This window comes from Pezoporus flaviventris, unplaced genomic scaffold, assembly GCF_033815535.1.
Source record: "Pezoporus flaviventris isolate CSIRO_AGI_PZ_B2104156 unplaced genomic scaffold, CSIRO_AGI_Pfla_v1 ptg000013l, whole genome shotgun sequence".
NCBI classification, from domain to species: domain Eukaryota; kingdom Metazoa; phylum Chordata; class Aves; order Psittaciformes; family Psittacidae; genus Pezoporus; species Pezoporus flaviventris.
Window position 1 is genome coordinate 3,638,096 of NW_026892561.1, and position 20,932 is coordinate 3,659,027.

Sequence of the window (20,932 nt, forward strand, 5' to 3'; positions counted from 1 at the left end):
GATCTGGTTTCACCACTGGACCTAAAATTCAGGTTACACATTATTTTTGCATTAAATTCAGATCAGTTGCACCTTTTTTTGTATTAGAAACCATCCAGAGAAGAGCATTCACCTAAAAACTTGAAAAAAATCAGTTTGATTTATTTGTTATATTTACACATTTGCTTTAAGCTCAAATTTGAACCTTTTGGAATGTTTTTGTGTAATCACCTCGAGTTTTGGCCCTTCACCCCTTTCTGCTATTTAACAAGTATCTTAATAGAAGTAAGTTTTCCCTTAGGCCAGTGAGCAAATCAGTGTTGAAAGTCCAACTTTACAAAGTGCCTAGGAAAGCAGTCAGCTCAGTAACGGGTCACTTCATATTCCTTCCCAATCTTTCTTATCCAAGTCTTGTAATAAATAAAGACTAATATCAACAACATGCCAAGGCTGGTTTTTTCAAGTTCTTCATTTGCCAGTTTTGACAAGAGAAAGAAATGAATACTTTATGTGGACATTATTTTACCAAAAAAAAAAGAAACCAAACCCCCAAAAACAGACAAAAAGGAGGACACAAAGGAACACACATGGAATGATGAAAAGGAACAATGATATTGCACAACTTCAGGTCTCTCTTCCCAGATTTTGATCCATGTAATTAGGTACGTCTAGATCCAGCAAAAAAACTTGTGTCCGGATGCATGTGTAGCAATGTGAGTAATCTAGACCTGTAGACTGCTTTCAGTTCCTTCTGACTGCTACTTGGAGTTCTTCGCTAAGAGCAGGTTGCTGCAGGAGTAATAAATAAACCAACAATGTTGACTCTGCATGGTGCTGACCAACCCTTCAAAAGTCATCCACAATGCTCACAATTCTTCTATGTTGAAAATACACCAAGTCTTCAAAGGATTTGAGCCTTTAAACACAACTTGGTTGTCATCTATAGCTTGAGTATTTGATTTGTTGTGGTTAACTTGAGATTGCATTTCATTTTGCAAGACCAGGACTTCTCAATGCATCAGCATTGTGGTGAATGTGTAAGAGTCACAGTAAAGTACGTTAAGGGGGGAAATAAAAGCAAAAACCCAAACCATGCTAAGTGTAGAGAAAAGCTCTTTACAGCTACAATCTTTGCTAGACCATCTCTTAGCAAGCACATACTGTTTGCTATAGAAATTTGCTAATGGTGTTGTCGTGGCCATAGCAGCACTGGCTTCCCCCTCAACTGCTTATAGACAGTCTGTGTTCATAGAAACTGTGCACTTACATGCAGAACAAACTGTATTTTTCTCATATCTGATTTCATACCTGTTTGGTGGATTGATGTGTCAGCCAGCAGGGCTCAACAGATACAGTTCATACAGGAGACCGAGATACAGTATGTTTATTCTTAACTTCTGATAACCTAAGAACTACAAGAACGAGAGATGCAGTATCCATTTGCTGTAATCCAAGACAACCATTTTTAGGAAGAAAAGAAGTAGAGTAAGTGATCACTGCTAACACTACATTAGTTCCAATTTCATTTCTCTTTTTCTCTCAGTCACGGTAACTATTTATTGCCCTCCTGGCCCACTTTTAATCTGAGCAAGTTAAAGGTGACATTAGACTTTAACACCTGTTGTTTCATCAGAACCAAAGCAAGTGATAAAACCTATGAAACCATAATTTCACTGTAGGACTTGTTTCATATCTTCACATTCCACCTCACGTGTAGGAAAGGGATAATGCATCTCAGTTTGCTTACAAGCTAGGAGATCACTTTGAAGTCTGCATATTCCTAACTGCAAACAAAATATAACACTTTTAACAGGTTATAAATAAACTGGTTTTCAAGCATAGAGCCAGCCCAACAATAACAATACACTATTAAAAAGACCTAAGGCAATGAATTCCATCTCCAATGAAGTCAAAAAAAAAAGGGGGGGGGGGGGGGAGAGAGAGAAAAACAACTGTGCAAACAAGCTTAAACCTATTTCTTTGTGCCAGTGTTATAAAATGTAGATTTCAATAAAGCCTTGACCCAAATGCCAGGACTTGTGAAAAGAATCAGAACAAAACTGGTTACTTTATTTAGGAAAAAAATACTCTTATCTCGCTGCTAATAAAATTGGATACACGGAGTTTAAACATTTACAGTTGCTGTAACACTTTACACAATTCCTATATATGGGTGTAAGAACAAACATTAAAAGACAATGGTGGGTCAAGGCTTTACATTAAAAATAACAACCTACTTCTCTATAGTCTCTAAAATACTATGTTTTTTTCCAATATTTGCAGCCATTCAGGAATATTTTTTATTTCTTTATTAGGAAATGTATACTTTGTGCATGACCTTAATTCCTAATTCCTGGCTCTTTGGGCTGAATGACAAAAGGATCAAACTCCTTAAAGTGGATGGTCTCCTTGAAGGTTCAGTGGAGAAACCCTGGCTCAGTTAGTCTCGTATGATGAAAGCAGTGCTGCATCCACTGGCTCCATGCAGGATGGACAGGTAAAGGATCTCATCAACCAGTCATCTATACAGTCCAGGTGGTAAATGTGCATGCACGGCAGAAATCGGATAGGGTCCCCATAAACAAAGTCCATCATACAAATGACACACCTGGGGGGAAAGAAAGATCATAACAATATTTAAACTGCTGTTACCACACTGGAAATGAAGAGTAATGTGATATTTACTCCTAGGTATGTTTGAGTCAAACAGACCTTTAGTACTTGTAGTTACTGGGAGGAGTTCTTAGCTCTTGTCAGTGCTGGCCCCACCAAGCACTAGAGGGTTTTTTGGCATTCATTTGAGTATATGTGCCCCTGGTTACGTTAGTGAGGGCAAGAAGCCTTCTATAGGCATGGGGAGGGGGCAGCTCAGAAGAGTGCATAAGATTAGAAATGGTAAAAGGGAGCCACAGAGGTGAGGGAGTAACATAAAATTATTAAATCCGTGAAGAGAGGATAAAGAGGGAAAAAAACCCTATAGGGGCATGAACTACATTTGGGAAAGTTTCACCTGTAACAGGAAAACAAGGGTGGATAAAGGAAGGAACTGTCTACATGGTCATTTTTTTTCCCCAGGAGGCTACATTAAACTGCAGTCTCTTAAGGCAAACCAGGAGGACAAGATCAGGTTCCCCAGGGCAGTATCATCACCCAGTGCAACAGGCACATGGGTTCAGTTTCTGTAACTTACTCTCTGATCTTCTTCTCGGAGCCGTCTCTTCCAGGATCATAGACTCCTTTAGGTAGATGCTGAATAAGGCCTATCCTCTGCGCTATTCTGATTTGTTCCTCTTCTGTCAGCTGTGTTGCTAGCCGAGTCTGGCTGGGAGTTGGGTGATAAACAGGAACGGGGACCTGCTCCTAAAAGTAAAAGATTTCCATTAAACAAACCACAGAGGCTTTTCTAGCAATTCATAGCACAGCACAGGCAACATATTGAACTCTTCCACTTAGTCCTACAAACGTCTGTAGGATCTCCCACTCCAACTGGGCAGTTTTGGGGGCTATAATTACATTGAGAAGGGGGTAAAAAACTGAGGCAAGTATGTTGAGCAAGGAGCTGTTTGGGGTTGTTCTCTGCAAAAGCTCTATTATCTCCAGGAATTAAAACCAATGTACAACAAACTCCACATGGCAGAAGGCACATAAACCTTCCAAGCACCTGGTGAACTACACAGATACTGACTGAGCAACATCATGGCTGAGGAAGAACCACCAGTGTTTGCAACAAAAAGCAGACTTTCCATTGTGGAACAGTGACTTGCAAAGAGGAGGATAGGGCCTATTCTTAAGAGTCTTGGAGAGAAAGGTTTCATTGGTTCTGTAACAATTGCAGCTTATGTGACCTGTTCGGGGCCACACAAGCTCCAAACCAGAACCACAGGTTTAATTCTTTTGTGTCTGTGTCACCTGGACAATAAAAAGAAGAGCTTAAGGACTCCAAGTTTTACATTTGTTCTCAATACATTAATACAAGCCTACGAGTTCTCCCAAGCTGAACTTCAACCTCTGTTAGGTTTCAAGTCCGTTCTTCCCAAACTAAAAATAGGCAACATGTAAGTATTATGCAGTCCGTCCTCTGCCATGTTCTCAGAAGCTTCTTTTGCTATTAACAAGCTTTAGATTAGACACTTTCACCAACAGTTACATTAACATGGTATTTATTTTACTTGCTTTTAAAGCAAACTTTTTTGGACATAAATACCAGTTTTGAACAGGAGGCACTGTTAGGTCAGTAGCCATACATCTCTTTTTATAGGGAGACAATTTCTTGCAATAGGTCTATTTTAACCATACTTCTTAAACAGCAGAAAAAATTCAACTTATTGCTGCATTCTGAGAATAACCCTGGTGCACTGGAGACACAACGGCATCGATTCCACCATCTGAAAAACGCAGAAGTAGGTGTTTCAGAGGACACTGCTGCAAAACAAGAGTGCAGGGGTGCGTGCAGCTGCGCTGCAAGAATCGCCGATGCAGCACACATCACCTCCAACAAAGTTCCCTTTAGCCACACTCCTGCTTGCTCATCACAGATGCGGGGAAGACACAGGCCTTTGTTGTCTGGGGCAGAGCAACCGCCTTTGTGCATGTCCTTCCAGAGAGCATGGGCCGCTGTTGGCATCGCCAGGTATTTCTAGCAGCAGGAACCACAGCTCTGTTCCCCTCTCCTGTTCCCTTTTTGCCTTTTCGCCTCCTCTGGCAACGGTCTAGTGCAGCGTTCAGTGTTCAACTGACACCAGCACCTGGCAAAGCCCAGATACGGGGCTTAACACATGCAAACTGTGCTTGTAAAACCTGATAAAGCCATTCCCCTTTCCACGTGCCACGCTGCTTAGCAGCAAGTGACAGACTGCCCCTGGAAGGCCAAGAGAAAGCAGCCTCTCACCAGCCAGCGCCAGCAGCAAAAGGCCTTGCTTATGAGAAATGCCAGTCAAAACCACCAGCCTGCCTGGCAGCTCTTTTCACATACTGCCCACCGCTTGCTGTCGGGTAAAATTCAGTCTTCTCTTAATTTAGCTACACCAGGATTTCCCCCTCTGATTTCCTAGCAGAACTCTGAGGAATTATGAGGTTCAAAAGACAAAACGCCAGCGGTGCTGTAAATTTGATTAATTTCCTGACTATGCCAAACTTTATCTCACAGAATCGCAATTTCTTCCAGATCAGCCACATTTTAATAGCTTAAATTACCTAAAGTATCCTCTAATCTGCGTTTGGATAGGGAAAAACACCAGCTGAAGCTAGAGATGACCTGTCAGGTATAACCAGCTATTCTTAAAGTGGCTCTGCAACCTTTGGTGCCAGTGAAATAAACACTTTTGCCCCTGCCAAATGCTGCAGAACCTCTGCACTGAACGTGTCAGCTCAAGGCAGAGCCTGGTCTTGGTTTTATGTTTCAAGAACTTAACACTATGAACTGTCGGTAACTTTTAACTCCAAGGCTTTGCTATACTACTTTGAACAGATTATTAAATCAATAGTAAAGACATTACTGCTAACTCCTTACAGACATGTAAAGAACACTTTGGATCTGGAGAGAGATGCACCCTCCTTCCAGTCTTAGGAAATACAAGAGGAGTAGCAGAACTGTATGTGCACGGCCCAGGTTGATGCTAGTATGGGCAGATGAAGGGGAGTCTCCTGTACTTAATACAGATCCATGACTGCAAGTGATAATGCAGAAATACAAAGAAAGGGGAAAACAGAAGGATAAAAAAAAGACCCAAGAAACTCTCAGAATGTCTGAAAGTAGAAGAAACAGCTGTCAGTGAATGCAACAGCAGTGATCATCTCGGCAGAAATCATACAGGGGAAGAAGACCACGGTTAAGTAGGAACCTGGTGCGAGTTAAACCCATCGCTGCTGGACAACTCTGAAATGAGAAATCAGTCGTGCTCTCCATCCAATGACTCCTTCAGTTATGTTTTGGACAGTGAATTATCACAACTTGCTAGCTTGTAATAGGCCAAACCAAAATGAACCCTTGTTCTAGTCTTTCACGAGTGCTTGCCGCAAGCAACCACCGAGGGACAATGTACTTGGGGAACCCATTTCTGCATTACTGCAGTGCCCCTCTCCTGGGGTCTCACATTCCCCCTGCCAAAGAGGAGCAGGATGGACCCCCCCAGGCCTCCTTCCCAGGCCAAACACACAAATGCTTTCCCGACCACCAGCACTGTATGGAAACATTCCTCCTTTTGGCGTCCCATCTCAGGTTCCCTCCCCGCAGAGCCACCCACCCGCGCTGCATGTCCAACATAACCAATTACAGCGGGAATTTATAGTTGCCAGCTGTGGGCTTCTAGAATTTCACAGCGTGGACAAGAATCTCTTGTCGGATGAGTAACACCGGGTGAAAAATGGTGCTTTCACCACGACATCCTCATGGTTGTGAATATAAAATACTGGGGGTGGTGTGGCTGCCAAGCTGCTGTGGAAAATGCATAAGTTGTACTACTGCAAGTGAAGAAGAGTGACCGCTCACTACGGGTGATCGGGTGCGCTCCTTCAGCACGCTGTCTGGTGGCACTTCCACTCTCGCCTCCCAATTGCTATTAAAAGCCTGCCTAGACTGAGCCAGCAGTCCCCTGGATCCAAACACACCAGTAAAACTGGAGAACACAGTGTGCGTGTTGCAGAGACTCAAGTTATAGGGTACCCAGTCAATAACCTTTTCAAACCAGTCCCTTCCCCTTCAAAAAGGTGTGTTTATACCTGTATGATTCTAAACATATTTTAAACTATTTATTCATGAGAATATGAGAGACCACATTTCTCCGAGTCTGACGAGCTGACTTTCATTACCCCAGAGGGGTCAAAGTAAGAGATGGAGCAGAAGGTGTTCAAGGCCAGGTTGGACAGGGCTTGGAGCAACCTGCTTTAGTGGAAGGCATCCCTGCTTGTGGCAGGGGGTTGGAACTGGATGAGCTTTAAGGTTCCTTCAACCCAAACCATTCTGTGATTCCCTCACCTGCGACCCACTCACCAGCCATCAGCCACGCTGGGCACCCCCAGCATGCACCCAGGCTGCCTGCTCACAGCCACCACTGCATCAGCACCCCGGCAGCTGCATCCTCTGGTGTCTCCACCACCAAATCTCTGGACCATTTTTGGAAGTCAAGCTCATGGGACAGTAATTTCAAGCCTCCTGCAGGGACAGAGTGCAGCCCTGCCTACGCGGGTTTATCACCCCTCTGCTAATCTGTCACAGTTTATAATGGCTGCTGTTATCAACCCACGTTAAGGCAAGGTCCTGCTCACTCCAGCATGGATATTCAAGGGTAACAACATGAGGATGTGAGACTTCAGCAAACTTACATTTGTAGTTAAGAAGCCCCTGACATATGTGTGTATATATATATATACACACATACATACACACACACACACACACACACATATACATACACACAAGATTGTATTGCCCAAGTAATTATTACCTTACTCCAAAGACAAGCATGAATTTATTGCTCTCACTTCTCCCTTATCTCCCTTGGAAAATGTTTTTGCAGACCAAATTAGGAAATACTGAACTCCCAGCCAAAGTCCATGTTATTTATCATTTGATAAAGATGTCAGGCATTTCAAACCCAGATGAAATTTCATGTTAACTCTATTCCTCGATGCAAAAAGGCCGAAACACAGAATCAAAACCATATTATCAGTGTCAGGCAGTGAAATAAAAATCACTTTCTGGCAATTAATTTGCTTTAATCAATTATTTTTTTACCCCCATGTGAATTTGGTAATGATGAAACATCTGGAGATACACATTTTTCTTGTTCACAAAGTAGGTGGTGTCAGCACAAGATTCCTTGGCTTTCTGTGCACAGAAATCATTGGTCCCTCGTGTTTATTCAGCCCTTAAATAACAGCATTAATTTAAACTCAAGGACTAGGGCAGGGTTTGTGTCTCCACCTCACCCTGGCCTCTCATCCTCTGGGGGGGAAACAAGAGGGGGAAAAAAATCATAGAGGGCATCTGAAGGTTGCATTTTTCACTTGCAATGAAAATAAACATTTTCACACAGGCTTAAAAGGCCCAGACACTGTTTCTGCATGCAGATTCCCAAGCACGCTTTGGGTTCTCACCTAGGAAAAGGAGGTTTCATCAAGCACGATTTTTAGTTTGAAGTTTTCTCCTCAATGCAACTTACAGCAGCGTAAGTAACCAAGGTAAACCTGCCTTTCTCTTGTTCTACAGCATTTTCATGCTGGTTTTGCAAGCGCAATGAATTTGCAATGCTCTGAAAACAGGTCAGTGGTAGATCAGAAACTCCTAATCTCTGGATAAAGATTATTTTAAGATCCCTCTACGCCACATATGAGCAGTAGGTTATCAGGGCTTTTGTTTGTTTGTTGTTGTGAGTAACTGCACCAACATGCACAAATTATCCTTTCAGGAAGGCCAAAGGTGAGATGAATAATTCATAACATCTAATGGTTCCAGAGGTTAAAGCTTCACTGCTGTCCCACAGATCCTGCCTACAGCCACCTGCTTGCCGCTGCCAACTGCTCTGCTCGGTTTCCATCTCCGAATTTTCCTCCCCATCTAATCCAATGCTCCCCGTGTCTCTCACCCTGGGATATTTAGTTGCGTTTTAACACTGGATCAACAGCATCGCTGTGGAATTCACTCTGACAAAGGAGACAAACGTCTCCCTAGCTGTGTTTATCCCAAGTCTCTTTTACATAGTTTAGATACCAGTACCAAGTGCTTACGCTCCTTGCGGCTGCTGCCTAATTAGTTAATGCAAATGGAACAGTTCCATTTGAATTGCCGCAGCCATTCCCACAGCTCTTTCTCTGAGATCCCTTCACTATGCAAATGTCTTTCTTGCAAGTGCTGTCTGAAAGCAGCTGTGCTGGTTCACATACAGCTGCATCAGGGCCACAGAGCTTACTGCTCACCAGCCCTCAAACATGCATCTGAAGAGTGGCCTGGCCTTTCCATTAATTACCCTGACAGCCATGCAACGTCCTGCCTATTACAGTGCTTATCCTCACTATACACACCTTCCTGCCTTGCTGCTTCTCAGTTTTCTCACCTCTGGGGTGAGATGCTAGCAGGAAGCCGAAATAACTAATCTAGGCGCAAACAACTTCAGTTTATAGACGTAAAGTCAGGAGGTGAGAAAAAGATTGTGCTTTTGGGGGCTTTTTTTTTTTGCCAAACCCCTGCTGAATTTCAAGAGATTTTCTCTTTAGCTCTTTATTACTCATAAGGAACTCACTGGGATGTCGGTCCAGGGGCCTTTTCTGTGAATGCCAACCTGATCTCAGTAAAAAGACTCAAACTCCATCTGTATGTGAATACACATTCTGAAATAATATCCTCCCCCAAGGCATATTAACGTAAAACCACTCACCATTGTAACGTGCATTATATGGCAACTACAGCTTACTTTAATAACTCGTAGACTATTACAAGCAGCCTGCCAACTATAAAAACCTTTTTCTGCCATACAGAACAGTTCATTTATAAAGCTGAATAGCAGTTGCTATAAAACATCATGTAATGAAATTGTTACCCAGCCTTTTATATTCCTGCTTCCAGGTAGCCAGTCAGTGTAAATAACTGCAACAGCTGAACACTGCAGCTGGTAAGATAACCTTTTCTCACCTCTTCCATTTGGAGGGGACACCTGGGACAGAACCAGTCCAGACACACACACACACGTGCACAAGAGGAGCCATTCTGGCACAGGCTGGAGCCTCAAGCGTGGGCTTTTCTAGCAGACCCCATTCACTGAACAGCAATATAGTCAGAAAAGAGATTAAACATTAATACTGCATTAAGCAAAATTGTAACTGATCCTTTATCAAATTTCCAAGCATGCCGAAGACAGATTCCCTTTGTTTGTGTAAGAAGTGTGAAGATCCAAGCAGTTCTCTCCCAAAAAAATAACAGCACAGCTGTACTAAATACATGCTCACCTTCAAGATGCAGTTCAAGTCCCTGCATTTCCCAGGAGTGCCACATTCCTCCCTAAGGAGACTAATCACACAATTTAAATGCTGAATGTATATTTGATTCAGCCAGAACTTTAAAGCCAATAAATTTATATTTCATTTTTAAGGTTTATGAAGGGATTGCTCTGCAGGTACTGCTTGCCACAGACAGCTTGCTTTAACTGTCTGTAACCATATTAAGTAAAATCGCTTTTACTTCCCTTTGTTTGATGTATTCCTTGATACGTTTCACAGCACAGAAGGACCAAAAAAAACAAATCCACAACATCCAAAACCACAATTATCATTTAAATATTAAACAGAGAACTTTCATGCAGAAATAAACCTGTGCTTTAGCACCTTCCTGGTCCGTAGCCAGTAGGAGAGCAACACTTCAAACCCTAGCAAGGGCCCCCTGCACCTCGGACGGAGTCACGTTCCTACCATACATACATGAACACATTGTAGATATGGTCAGTAATTAAAATGAGACTAAGGAAACAGTCTGCAAAGGAGCAGAGGAACCTGCAGGATCTGCAGGGCACTTCTCCAGCAGCAGCACCTGGTCTGAGTCACGTATCAGATGGGTTTGGTGAAAGCCACGGTGGTTCTGCAGTGCATAGCCTCTTTTAAGCTCTTGCTAAAATGGTAAAATTGCCCTTTGCACTTCCCACAATTATTGAAGTTACTGAGAAATAAATATATCTGGAGATGGAAAAGACAAGGAACCATGAAAGAGAGTGAGTCCTGGCAGCTGCCTCTTAAAATGTCACCCATCCCCTGAGCTTAGCTTTGCAACCCGAACTAGGGCTGGGACAGAGAGAGAAGTACACACTAGATGCATTCTGTCTGCTGCTCTCCTAGCCAGCAGCAAGGGTTATTAGAGAAAGGGCCTCTGTTTTCAAGCTTCTTACCCATGCTGTCACAACAAACCAAAAAGGCTACCAGCACAAATAGGTGACAGTGCCCTTTGCAGCTTGGCCAGTGCAAACCCAGCCTTACCTGGGAGATGGAAATCACCTCACCTGCTCTGCAACTCGATTAACCATCAATGCAAACCTAAATAGAAAAGATTAGCAAGAAGGAGTTGTAGGGGAAAAGCAGTAATTAAGAAGCAATAATTAATCCCTGGAAGCACAATCTCTCCTGACACAACCAGACAGATTTTACATTTCCAGGCTGCACAGCTGGTTTCTCTGACTCCAGGGCCATATCCTTGGGTACGGTTCCACCAACTGAATTCTTATACACAAGCTTTGTGTCAGTTTTAGCTGCCCTTGTTCCTTTCTCCAGTGATCCCATCAAATACCAGGAAGTGAATTCCTTCAGGAGAGTGGATAACAGACACCAACACATCCCAGACATCAAACTGCTCACCAGAGAGCTGACTCCATCCCTCCAGACAGCTCCACTTACAGCATCAGGCCACAACTCCTGAGAGATAACAAAGTCCTCTTATTACAGCTCCTAGCATGTTTATTTTAATAGTTTGGGGGGAGGGGTGTTGTTCAGGGAGAGAAAAGATCCAGTAACCATCTACAAAACCTCATGCTTTTCAAGTTGCTGCAGTGAGCAAAGCCAGGGAAGAACACTTGCACCTGTACATTAAATTAAGGGCACTCAGGCACAAAACGCAGCCTCCTGAGATGTGCACACCCCAGGGACTACAAAGCAAAGCAGCTGGGTAAGGAGAACATCTAGCAGAAGGGCCAGCAGTTTTTACTGCAGCTGGTGGCAGAAGGAGAGCACGTGTATGTGGATCATCCTACCCCATTAGCAAACCACAATGTCTGCATTATTGGTGCATGTTCTCTCCTACTTACACCAAGTGATTATCTTTGCAGAAACCCCTTCTTATGCCTGGCAAGCCCAGGCAGTCATTACAGTGCTATGGCTATGTTAAACACAGCACTTACGGTTCAAGCAAGGCAACTGCTGGAGAATAAGGGGCAGATTTAACAACAAATAAAAAACTGAAGTTTTGAGAAGAAAATGGTCCTGTAGCAGAAGAGGCTCAAACAGATCTCTCAGACAGTCTCTGCTGAAAGGTGTAGAGTGAACCTGTACTGTGTCCCATTCATGTACTGCTGTGGAGCTCCTGGCTAGCAGGAAGTAAAAAAGAACACCTCAGACAAACAAACCAGTTAAGTTTTTCACTCAAGCTCAAGAGAGGGGGAAGCACTCTGGAGCTACCACAAAGAAGGTGACAGAACACAAACAGCCAACACAGAAAGAGGGGAATGGTTCACACTCCCTTCAGACACATATTTACTTTCTGGAAAGAGTAAACATCAATCAGTGCAGCTGGTTTATAGGGTAAACCAAAGGGAAAGAAGCTAAAAATGCTAGTATTGATCATCCTGGGTAACACATGAAGCCTGCATGCAGCCCGGTCCCATACCCAGCTCAGCAAACAGGGATGCTCACAGCCTGCCCCACTCCTCCCTGTGAGCTTTGTCCCAGACACTGTCCCCCATCCACAGCCACCCAAACCACTCAATCAGAGGCTCTGACTCACCTCAGGGTACAGCAGACAAAAAAGAACCTTAAGCTCACACATGCTTCTGCCTCCTGAGACATGAGCCTGGCCCAAGTCTACCATCCTATAGCACCCAAAACACTGCATCACTCAGACAAGCCCATGCAAATCCCTTACATGAAGGGCTTGACACTGGTTACTGAATGGGTGGGCATCCAACCAAGAGTACAGGCACAGAGGTGACTTCAGGTGGGTGATGTAACACCCTAAAAGCACACATTATGCCCTGAATTGCTTACTGAGCCCACAGACTCAACACAGCCAAGCTTAGTGCACACACAGCCCCTGATTACCTCTTGGTGCCTCTGCAGGGAATTTGGGGATTAGGGTGCATCTGACTCCACTGCTGTACACTACTGGTGTAAAGCAGCACTGCCCCTGGACCATAGGTCCTGCTGCCACTTCCCTTCCACTGGGACCAAGGACATTGCTCCAACTGACTCTTCACCTCATGAAAAGCAATGGGCCATTACCATCAACTCTGTGATTGCTACAGCTACTGAGTAAGTTAGGAACAGGCAGCCAAGAGGAAAACGGGAGGAATGCCCTTGTCAGGACTTCAGCCAGTTGACTCCAAACACTTAAAACAGCAGAAGCGCTAAAATGTATCTTTTGGCAAAAATTAGGTCAGCTTGACTGCAATTCTAAGAACAAAACAACCCCTTCCAAGTACTTCAGGAACAAGGTAGCAAAAATACAGGAATTGGCCCCAATTAGCTAGAACAGGCTGGGCACAAAGGGCCAAAGCAGGGAGTAAACGTGGAAATGCACCTAAGCCAAAGATAGGAGCAACCCATCAGGGAAGGACTCATGAAGTATAAATACAGGCTGTACCTCCATATGGAAATAGAAGATGTGTACATGTATATTTAAACGTGCTAGTTTGAGCTAATAAGAACAACAACATAGTAACATACAGTAGGTCCAGAGGAGGGCCACAAAAATGACCACAGGGATGGAGCACGTCTCCTATGAGGGAATTCAGCAATGAGAAGAGAAGGCTCAGGGGAGAACTTACTGCAGCCTTTCAGTACTTAAAACGGGCTTGAAAGAAAGATGGGGAGAGACTTTTTAGCAGGGCAAGTGGTGACGGTTTTAAAGGGGATATTCAGGCTGAATGCGAGGAAGAAAATCCTGGCACAGGCTGCCCAGAGAGCTGGTGGATACACCATCCCTGGAGACATTTAAGGCCAGGCTGGATGTAGTCCTGGGCAACCTGATCTAGTTGAACATGTCCCTGATTGCTGCAGAGGTGTTGGATTAGATGAGCTTTGTAGGTCCCTTCCAACACAAACTGTTCTATGATTATGTTCTATGATTATCAGGGGGTTGGAACTAAATGATCTTAGGGTCCTTTTCAACCCTAACTATGCTATGGTTCTATTCTATGTAGAACTAGGAATGTATAAGTACAGTGTGAGTAGGCTATCAGAGGATCAGTGAAATCGAGTGACAAATTATCTCAAGGCTCACTGTATGGTGCTGCCTCAACCTGACTGTGCAACGATATGGCAGGCATCCTCCTTGGGCAAAGAAAGCTATGCAGAGCACCATTTAACAGCCTTGCCTAAAGCAAGTTTCACTACACATCCGAACCCATCATACCAAATGCAAGTCCTCATATATCAATTTCCTGAAACAAGACTTACATAGACACAACAACCGCAGTTGGAAGGAGAACATCACCCATGGACAGTCATCCGGGAGGTGTCAATTTATCTTCAGACAAGAGGCAACACATAATGAAAACAAACAGGCAGATCAACAGCAGCTATCTCAGATCTTCTACCCCTCATGTACCACCCTATGCGACAACAGAAAATACTTGCCTGTAGCCATCCAGTTGTAAGCAAGGACCAAAAAAAGAAGTTTAGAAGAGGACACAGTAGTTCTTTTTATAGAGATACAGTCTGCTACTCAACCAAAACACACAGAAGAGGCAACATAAGAGAGGGCTTCTCCAGACCTTGACAGGGGCCTCCCCAGTGAGGAGGGAGCAGGTAAAGAATAGCAGCACAGCCAAGGTGGGCTAGCAAGAGGCTCCCCCCACCAAGGTAAGCCAAGCACAAACCTAATGAAGAATTTTCCACCAGGCCTTACAGCAAACAGGGACTCAGCAGAGCTGGGCTCACGCAGTGCAAACCATAGAGAAAGCAGAGGAAACAGACTGCTCTACTGAGGATAAATGACTTGGAGGAGAAAAGTGGTAACAGTCCATGTCCTGCTGCAGAAAGGCTTCAGAAGTAGGCAGGGCTGGTGATGAGCAAGGAACCCTGAAGCAGAGAGACTGCTGGTGTGAGACACCTGCTTTGAGACCATGTTAGCAGGGTTTGTTTCAAATCTCAGGAATCTGTGCTATACTTCACTTGATCATTACTTTGTACTCCATTTGGAAGATTTTAATTGCCTTTTTAATGAAGCCCTGCTCAATTACACGCGCTTGCTCAAGCAGGAAGCTGCCACACCTTGGCAGTTTGATGGTACACTCAGATACACAGGTCTTTTTATTTTCCTAGCAGTGAATTTCTAACACAGAGTAGATGCCCCCAAGACCCAGGTATGTGACTGACACCTCAGCCCTGGCAGCGCAGCAGGGGACTGGGCTGCTCCTCAGTGGCAGCCAGGAGGCTTCCTGAGGCCAGTTAAAGGATATAATCAATGTTGCATTGTGCAACAGTACAGCCACAGCTTTTTTAAGCATGTTATATGAGGGTGGAGAGGCACTGGAACAGATTGCCCAAGAAGTGGTAAATGCTCTGTCCCTGGCAGTGTTCAAGGCCAGGCTGGACAGAGCCTTGGGCAACACGGTCTAGTGTGAAGCATCCCTGTCCATGATGGGCGAGTTGGAACTGGATGATCTTAAGGTCCTTTCCAACCCAAACTATTCTATGATTCTGCATCAGCCGTCCAGAAAGCCACAGACAGATGAAGCCTCACATATACTAGGGCACATTAAATGCAGTATGACTCCCTGTGTGCAGCTTTCCTGGGTGTCACCAGCAGTGGAATGCCAGCTTGGCCAGGACATCCCAACCATGCACCCAGCCAATGGCTCCTCCCTTACACCAGATCCTGCACAATGGGTGGAGGGATTTCAGCTAATCTTTTCCACCTCTTGAAGCTGGATATGGGGTTTGAATCAACACCCTGAACTGCTGGGCTGCACACAAGGGGCTTCAAGCACAGCCCAGGGTGCTGCATCATGGAGACGCAGTCACCTCTCCCAGGCACATACTTGCTGCTATCTCCTCCTTTGGTGCAATGAATGCAGACCAAAAAATGTAATCTGGCCATTTGTTTAGCATCACTTGATAATAACATTCATTATTTCAACTCTGAGCTAATGAGCAGCAGATGTAAACAGCCAGAGGCTCCGATTCAGGCTGTTGGCTCATCTCAGCCTGTCATTTATTAATCTTTGAGGAATGTCTCGGGCCTTAAACAATTATTACTAAATCTGTTGCTTTGGGTTTTCTTGGGTTTTTTAAAGCAGTGCTCTAGCTAAAAAGGAACAACTGCATGAACATTAAGGCATAGTAAAACTTGACGAAGCTCCCCTTTTCAATGCAGTATTAGCAGTGAACACAAGGGCAACGTTTCTATTTTTTCCAGCAAAGTCTTGTCCTCACAAGCAGTGACTCTGCGTTTTTAGCTCGCAGGGCACAAATCCAAGTGTGATCTCATGCAACTGTCAAACCTCTTCTAACAGAAAAAAAAACTTGTGCCAAGAACAGGTAGAAAAAAACCTAAATAGCTCTCTCAGGAGTTGGTTATACCAGCAGAATACTTCCAGAATGTGTTTTCCCCCACTTATTTTAAAGTTTCCAATAAACAGAGACAGTTCAATGAGCATCTGGCTCTTTCTTTAATCTGCCACCAGAAAACACATGCTCATTTTACTGCTGTGTTTGAAACACACAGCCAGTTGCCGGTGCAACCAAGACGAGCAACAAACGTTCAGCTCCCACAGATGAATAAGTACCACATCCATCACTAAATATAAGCAACCACCTGTCTGAACACCATTTCAGTCTTTTGTTGGGTTTTTTTTTAAACACATATCTTTGGATCTTGCCTGGGCTGGTTTTACACCAAAAATACTCATGTTCTGTTCAGCACAGGTGCTTTCAGAGTAGGTGGTTTGAAGGGGGGAATGAAGAAGATCCAGGGCTCTGCAAAGTCAAGGAGGGCGAAGATGAGCACAGAGCCTAGCCCTTCCTCCGCAGCCACTGCATCTCCCATCTCACCTTGTTCAGACCTGACGGGATAAAGAAAAACCTCTACTTCACCACGCCATCCCCCTGATTATATCTACTCTAATGGAAAGTGGCAAGAGCTTTGCACTGAAACTGGCTTTCTGAAGGAAAGCTTGAGGTCTCCACAATGGGTCCATCCTGCTGACTGCAAACATCATATAGTAAGATCTACAAATATCCCCACTACTAATCCCAGTAACACAGTAAGGATTCCAAACACTACCAGGGCTGCAGCACTTGAGCACCAATTAAGTACTTGCCTGAATTAAGGCTCAGGCTGCTACAAAATCTCAGAAGAACAGAAAACTGTTTGAGAGCAGGGACATGAAAACAGAGAGGTCATTTTTCTGAATATGGACTGACCGGTTGGAAAACAAAGCCCCATTTCTCCCCAACACACTTGTAGGAGAGCAGCTGCGAAGCCCAGAGGTCTCCAGCTTTAGCTCATCCATACACAACAACACATCTTTCATGTTGTGTTAAGTACCCCAGAAACCCTCAACACCTAACACAGTGACAGACAGGATGCAGTTTTAGGGCTGGGGTTGAGAAGATCACATGGAAATACAAAGGTTATCAGCACAAATTTAGAAGTGCCAACTTCCCAAAAGCATTACCTGCGACTTTCAAATACTCTGATTTAGACACACAGGTACAAGGCAACAGCTCAGACACTGCACCGACACATAAGGGTACCATAGGTGAAGTGCATGCTACTTTTGATACCCCTCAGAGTCAGAACTGAAAGACTGATGTCATTAATATTATTCTATTGATCCTCATTATGAGGACATAAAGACCATACTTCTACTTACTGCATTCTCCTGCGTTAATGTTTAGCATTGAATAACCATATCCTGCTACAACCCACACTACTGCTAAAATAAGTTTTGCCAGTTTATACATACACACACAAACTACAGTCACAGTAAACCACCATAATAGAGTAACACTGAGCTTTGAGGCAGCAAATCTGGAGGTATTCAGTGTGTCATCGTGTCCAAAAATAAATAACAGTACACACAGCCACAAGTAAACAGCTGGGAGTTTCTTAGGTTTATTTTATGACATTTAGTCTAGAACACACCTTCAGAGTCATTAGGGTGTAACTACAGAGGTAACTGCAATAACTAGATAGGCTCAAAGAGAAGAGAAGCAGCAGCTTCTTGCTTGCATCTCAATCCCCACTTAGAAATATCATCATGCAATTACTACAGAAGTATTTTAGTTATCCTAGACTTTTCACCTCACTGTACAGTCCCCAAAAGGACACCTCTCAAATGCATTTCTGAGAGGTTCGGGTGCAGCAGAGTAGCCTGGGAAGTAGATGGCATTTAGTGACACTCCTCCAAGTCCAAGGACCTGTAGAACTAAAACTCACTTTGTCTCCTTACAGACTGCTGGAGTTAAGTGAAGCCGGGGAAGGTGCTTCCCTGGGGACACTAAAAGATTTCCTGAGTAATCTGAATCAAACAGCCATGGTAACAAGATGAGTCTGAATTCCTGTCTTTATTTGGGATACCTCCTTTCCTACAGAGGGATTTCCACTGCAGTAAAGACACAAACAAGAATTACTGCAAACATTTCTTCTGTTCTTTAATTTGTTGGTTTGAATCAGACAGTACAAGCAGAAATAAACCATTTTCTGAGATGGGCAGTTCTAGATGTGTCCCTGGGGGCAGAAAAGGGCTGGGCATACCCTTCTCCATGAACTTCGATAAAAATGAGTCCCAGGTTCATCAAATGAAATCTGCTGAAAGCCCTACAGCAAGTACCCTATGGAGCAATTTCAGACTGGCAAGTCAGGTTAAAGAAGCTCTGTACAGAAATTAGCCTTGAAATAACTTACAGGCCTGATCCTGATTTTTTTTTTAATCACTTCACGAAATGCTCCATTCCTGGTAAGGTCTTCATCATGTTATGGAATGGTTCACCCCAATGAGAGAAGGTAATGGCTAGCAGAGCATGAAAAGGTACTTGCCCCTTGGACTTCTGAGCTGCATGTTCTGCAGATTTAAAGTATTGCCTTTGACTCCCATCATCAGTCACCATGACAAAATTCACTGCAAGATATTCAACAAACAGTTAGTGATCCTTCAATCACATAAAATATGCCCTACTTTAATATTCTTTCCATTTTTTGTTGTTTCATTTTAGTTGCACTGACTACAGGCGAGACAGATTCTGTTTTTCAGGAAAACCAAGTTGTCTGAATATCACATCCACTAACAAACAAAATAAAAATAGAAGCATTAGCCTAGAAAAGAAAACAAAGGCTGAAAGGGATACAGGACTGATGTCTAAATAAATCAGGGAAGTAAACATCAGAGAAACAACTAAAGATCTGGTTGGTACAAGAATAACAGGGCCAAGTTTGCCATAGATATCTAGAACTGTGAAATAGCTTCTTGAGCCTTAGTTCTCAGTTCAACAAAAGAGGCTCCCTGGAGGGGTTGTAAGGGAAAAACTTGACCAGCGCTTTGCTAAATCATACATTCTATGCAGGAAATAACTTCACTGAGCACACATGTAGCTATCCATACATCTCTCTGTTCACAGACACCAGGAAACAGTCCAATTCACACGCTTGTTAATATGCAATTTCCAACACTGTGCTGAACAGTGCTGTTATCCAAATTAATGATTCTATGATTCTAATATAATCTATGAGGCAGCGTAACAACTAGCAATAATGCTTGTCATATTTAACTCAAAGCTAATTCAAATATGGACGACAACACTCATTAAATCTGAGCCTCGTTTTGTTGATGCCATTATAAACGTCTGCAGACACTGTCACATCCACATTTAGAATTTAAAACACTAACATAAAATTGAAAGCACTAACATAAGGAAACTCTAAAAGCAAAAGAACTTCTTTTTGGATAAAATCATTCTTTCTGGATAAAATGATCTTCCATTAGCAATTCTGGGTTGATCTCTGCTGAGTTTTCAGAAGCACACTGGGGGAAGAAACCTGTGGCAGAAGCACAAAGGTTCTTGGCCAAACTGTGTTTCCTGCAGCACAAGCTACAGGTAGAAGCAGCAGTGAAGGCAGAGATGAAAATAAAGGACCTTTAAAAGGCTTATCCTGATGACAGTATGCTAGCTGGAGGTTCTGGCACGTTCTGAAGTCTCCAGCTTTATAAACCCATTTGTGTTGCTTGAGTAGCACCAGGCAGCTGCACCACTGGTGAGGATTTGGCCTGTGGCAAGCAAAATATGCAAGGTCATCAGTGAGCAAGTATATGTGGGATTACTGCACTCCATGTTGATATACAGGCACTTTATTGCTGGAACACAGTAACCATTCTGCATCGAGGCCTTAAAAATGTGTCTTACTTCAGTTGGACGTGTTACTTGCATCTTTTTAAAGGAGGAAGGGCAATAGCTATTGGTCTAATTTAAATAGCTATGCTCTGTCCAGCTGAAGCGCATTACTGTATTCAAACTGAAACCCAGCCAGCGTATCTTGTGAAATAAACCAAGGAAACATTAGCAACAGCAAGCAAGCTCATTCAGAAAACAGCTTTGCAGTGCCACACAGCCCCGATAACGTGCTGGGCCACCTGCTCACCCATCGGTGACTGACAAGGAAGGGTGTTGCTCCCCACCCCAGCAGCCCCACCTCCTGTGGCTTTTGGGGGTTTTTTGTAGGTCTCCAAGACAAAAATTAAGCCTGGCACAACTTGGTTTATGAGATGCAAAAAAAGCTGTAAAGATTGTTTTTATTACTGCTCATGTTCACCATTACTACTTCTGAATCCAGAAAACTAAATAGAAAGGTACTGAGCAAGAGGGTTCGAGTTATGTAAATGCATGGCATTACCACAGAAATTACAGGCGCTGCTAATGCTGCATAAGCAGGCACATGAAGAAGCGGTAGCTTCCCAAATTCATTTCTTGAAACAGGATTTTGCCCCTCTATTTGCTTTAAATACGACTGGCTTCAATAGGAAACTAATGGCCTCTCCTGAGGGACGCCACATTAGAATAAGGAGTCACAACGTATAAAACAGGACAGTCAAATTGAGGTGTCCAGCTTAATGTCTGCTCTTGCATTTGCATACTTGTATAATTTCTTAATTCTAGACATTACAGACAACGGAGAAGTTGTTTTATTAAAAGGCACATATACTGTCAGTCCTCACATACATATGCACAAAGGTAATCAAACTCCTAACAGCAGTGACAAAGCTTGCCA

The 20,932-nt window shown here is 43.5% G+C and overlaps 1 protein-coding gene across 1 annotated transcript in view; it reads right to left on the minus strand.

The window, feature by feature from the left end:
• Positions 1-572: 572 nt before the first annotated feature.
• The window catches only part of RNF11 (ring finger protein 11), a 33,230-nt gene continuing 12,870 nt past the window's right edge, over positions 573-20,932 (minus strand). The window contains exons 2-3 of the mRNA XM_061451254.1: positions 3,170-3,339; positions 573-2,587 (exon numbers count right to left, since the gene is read on the minus strand). Of these exons, the coding sequence (XP_061307238.1) occupies positions 2,416-2,587; positions 3,170-3,339 (342 nt within the window). The 3' untranslated portion in view covers positions 573-2,415. The remainder of the gene's footprint in view (positions 2,588-3,169; positions 3,340-20,932) is intronic.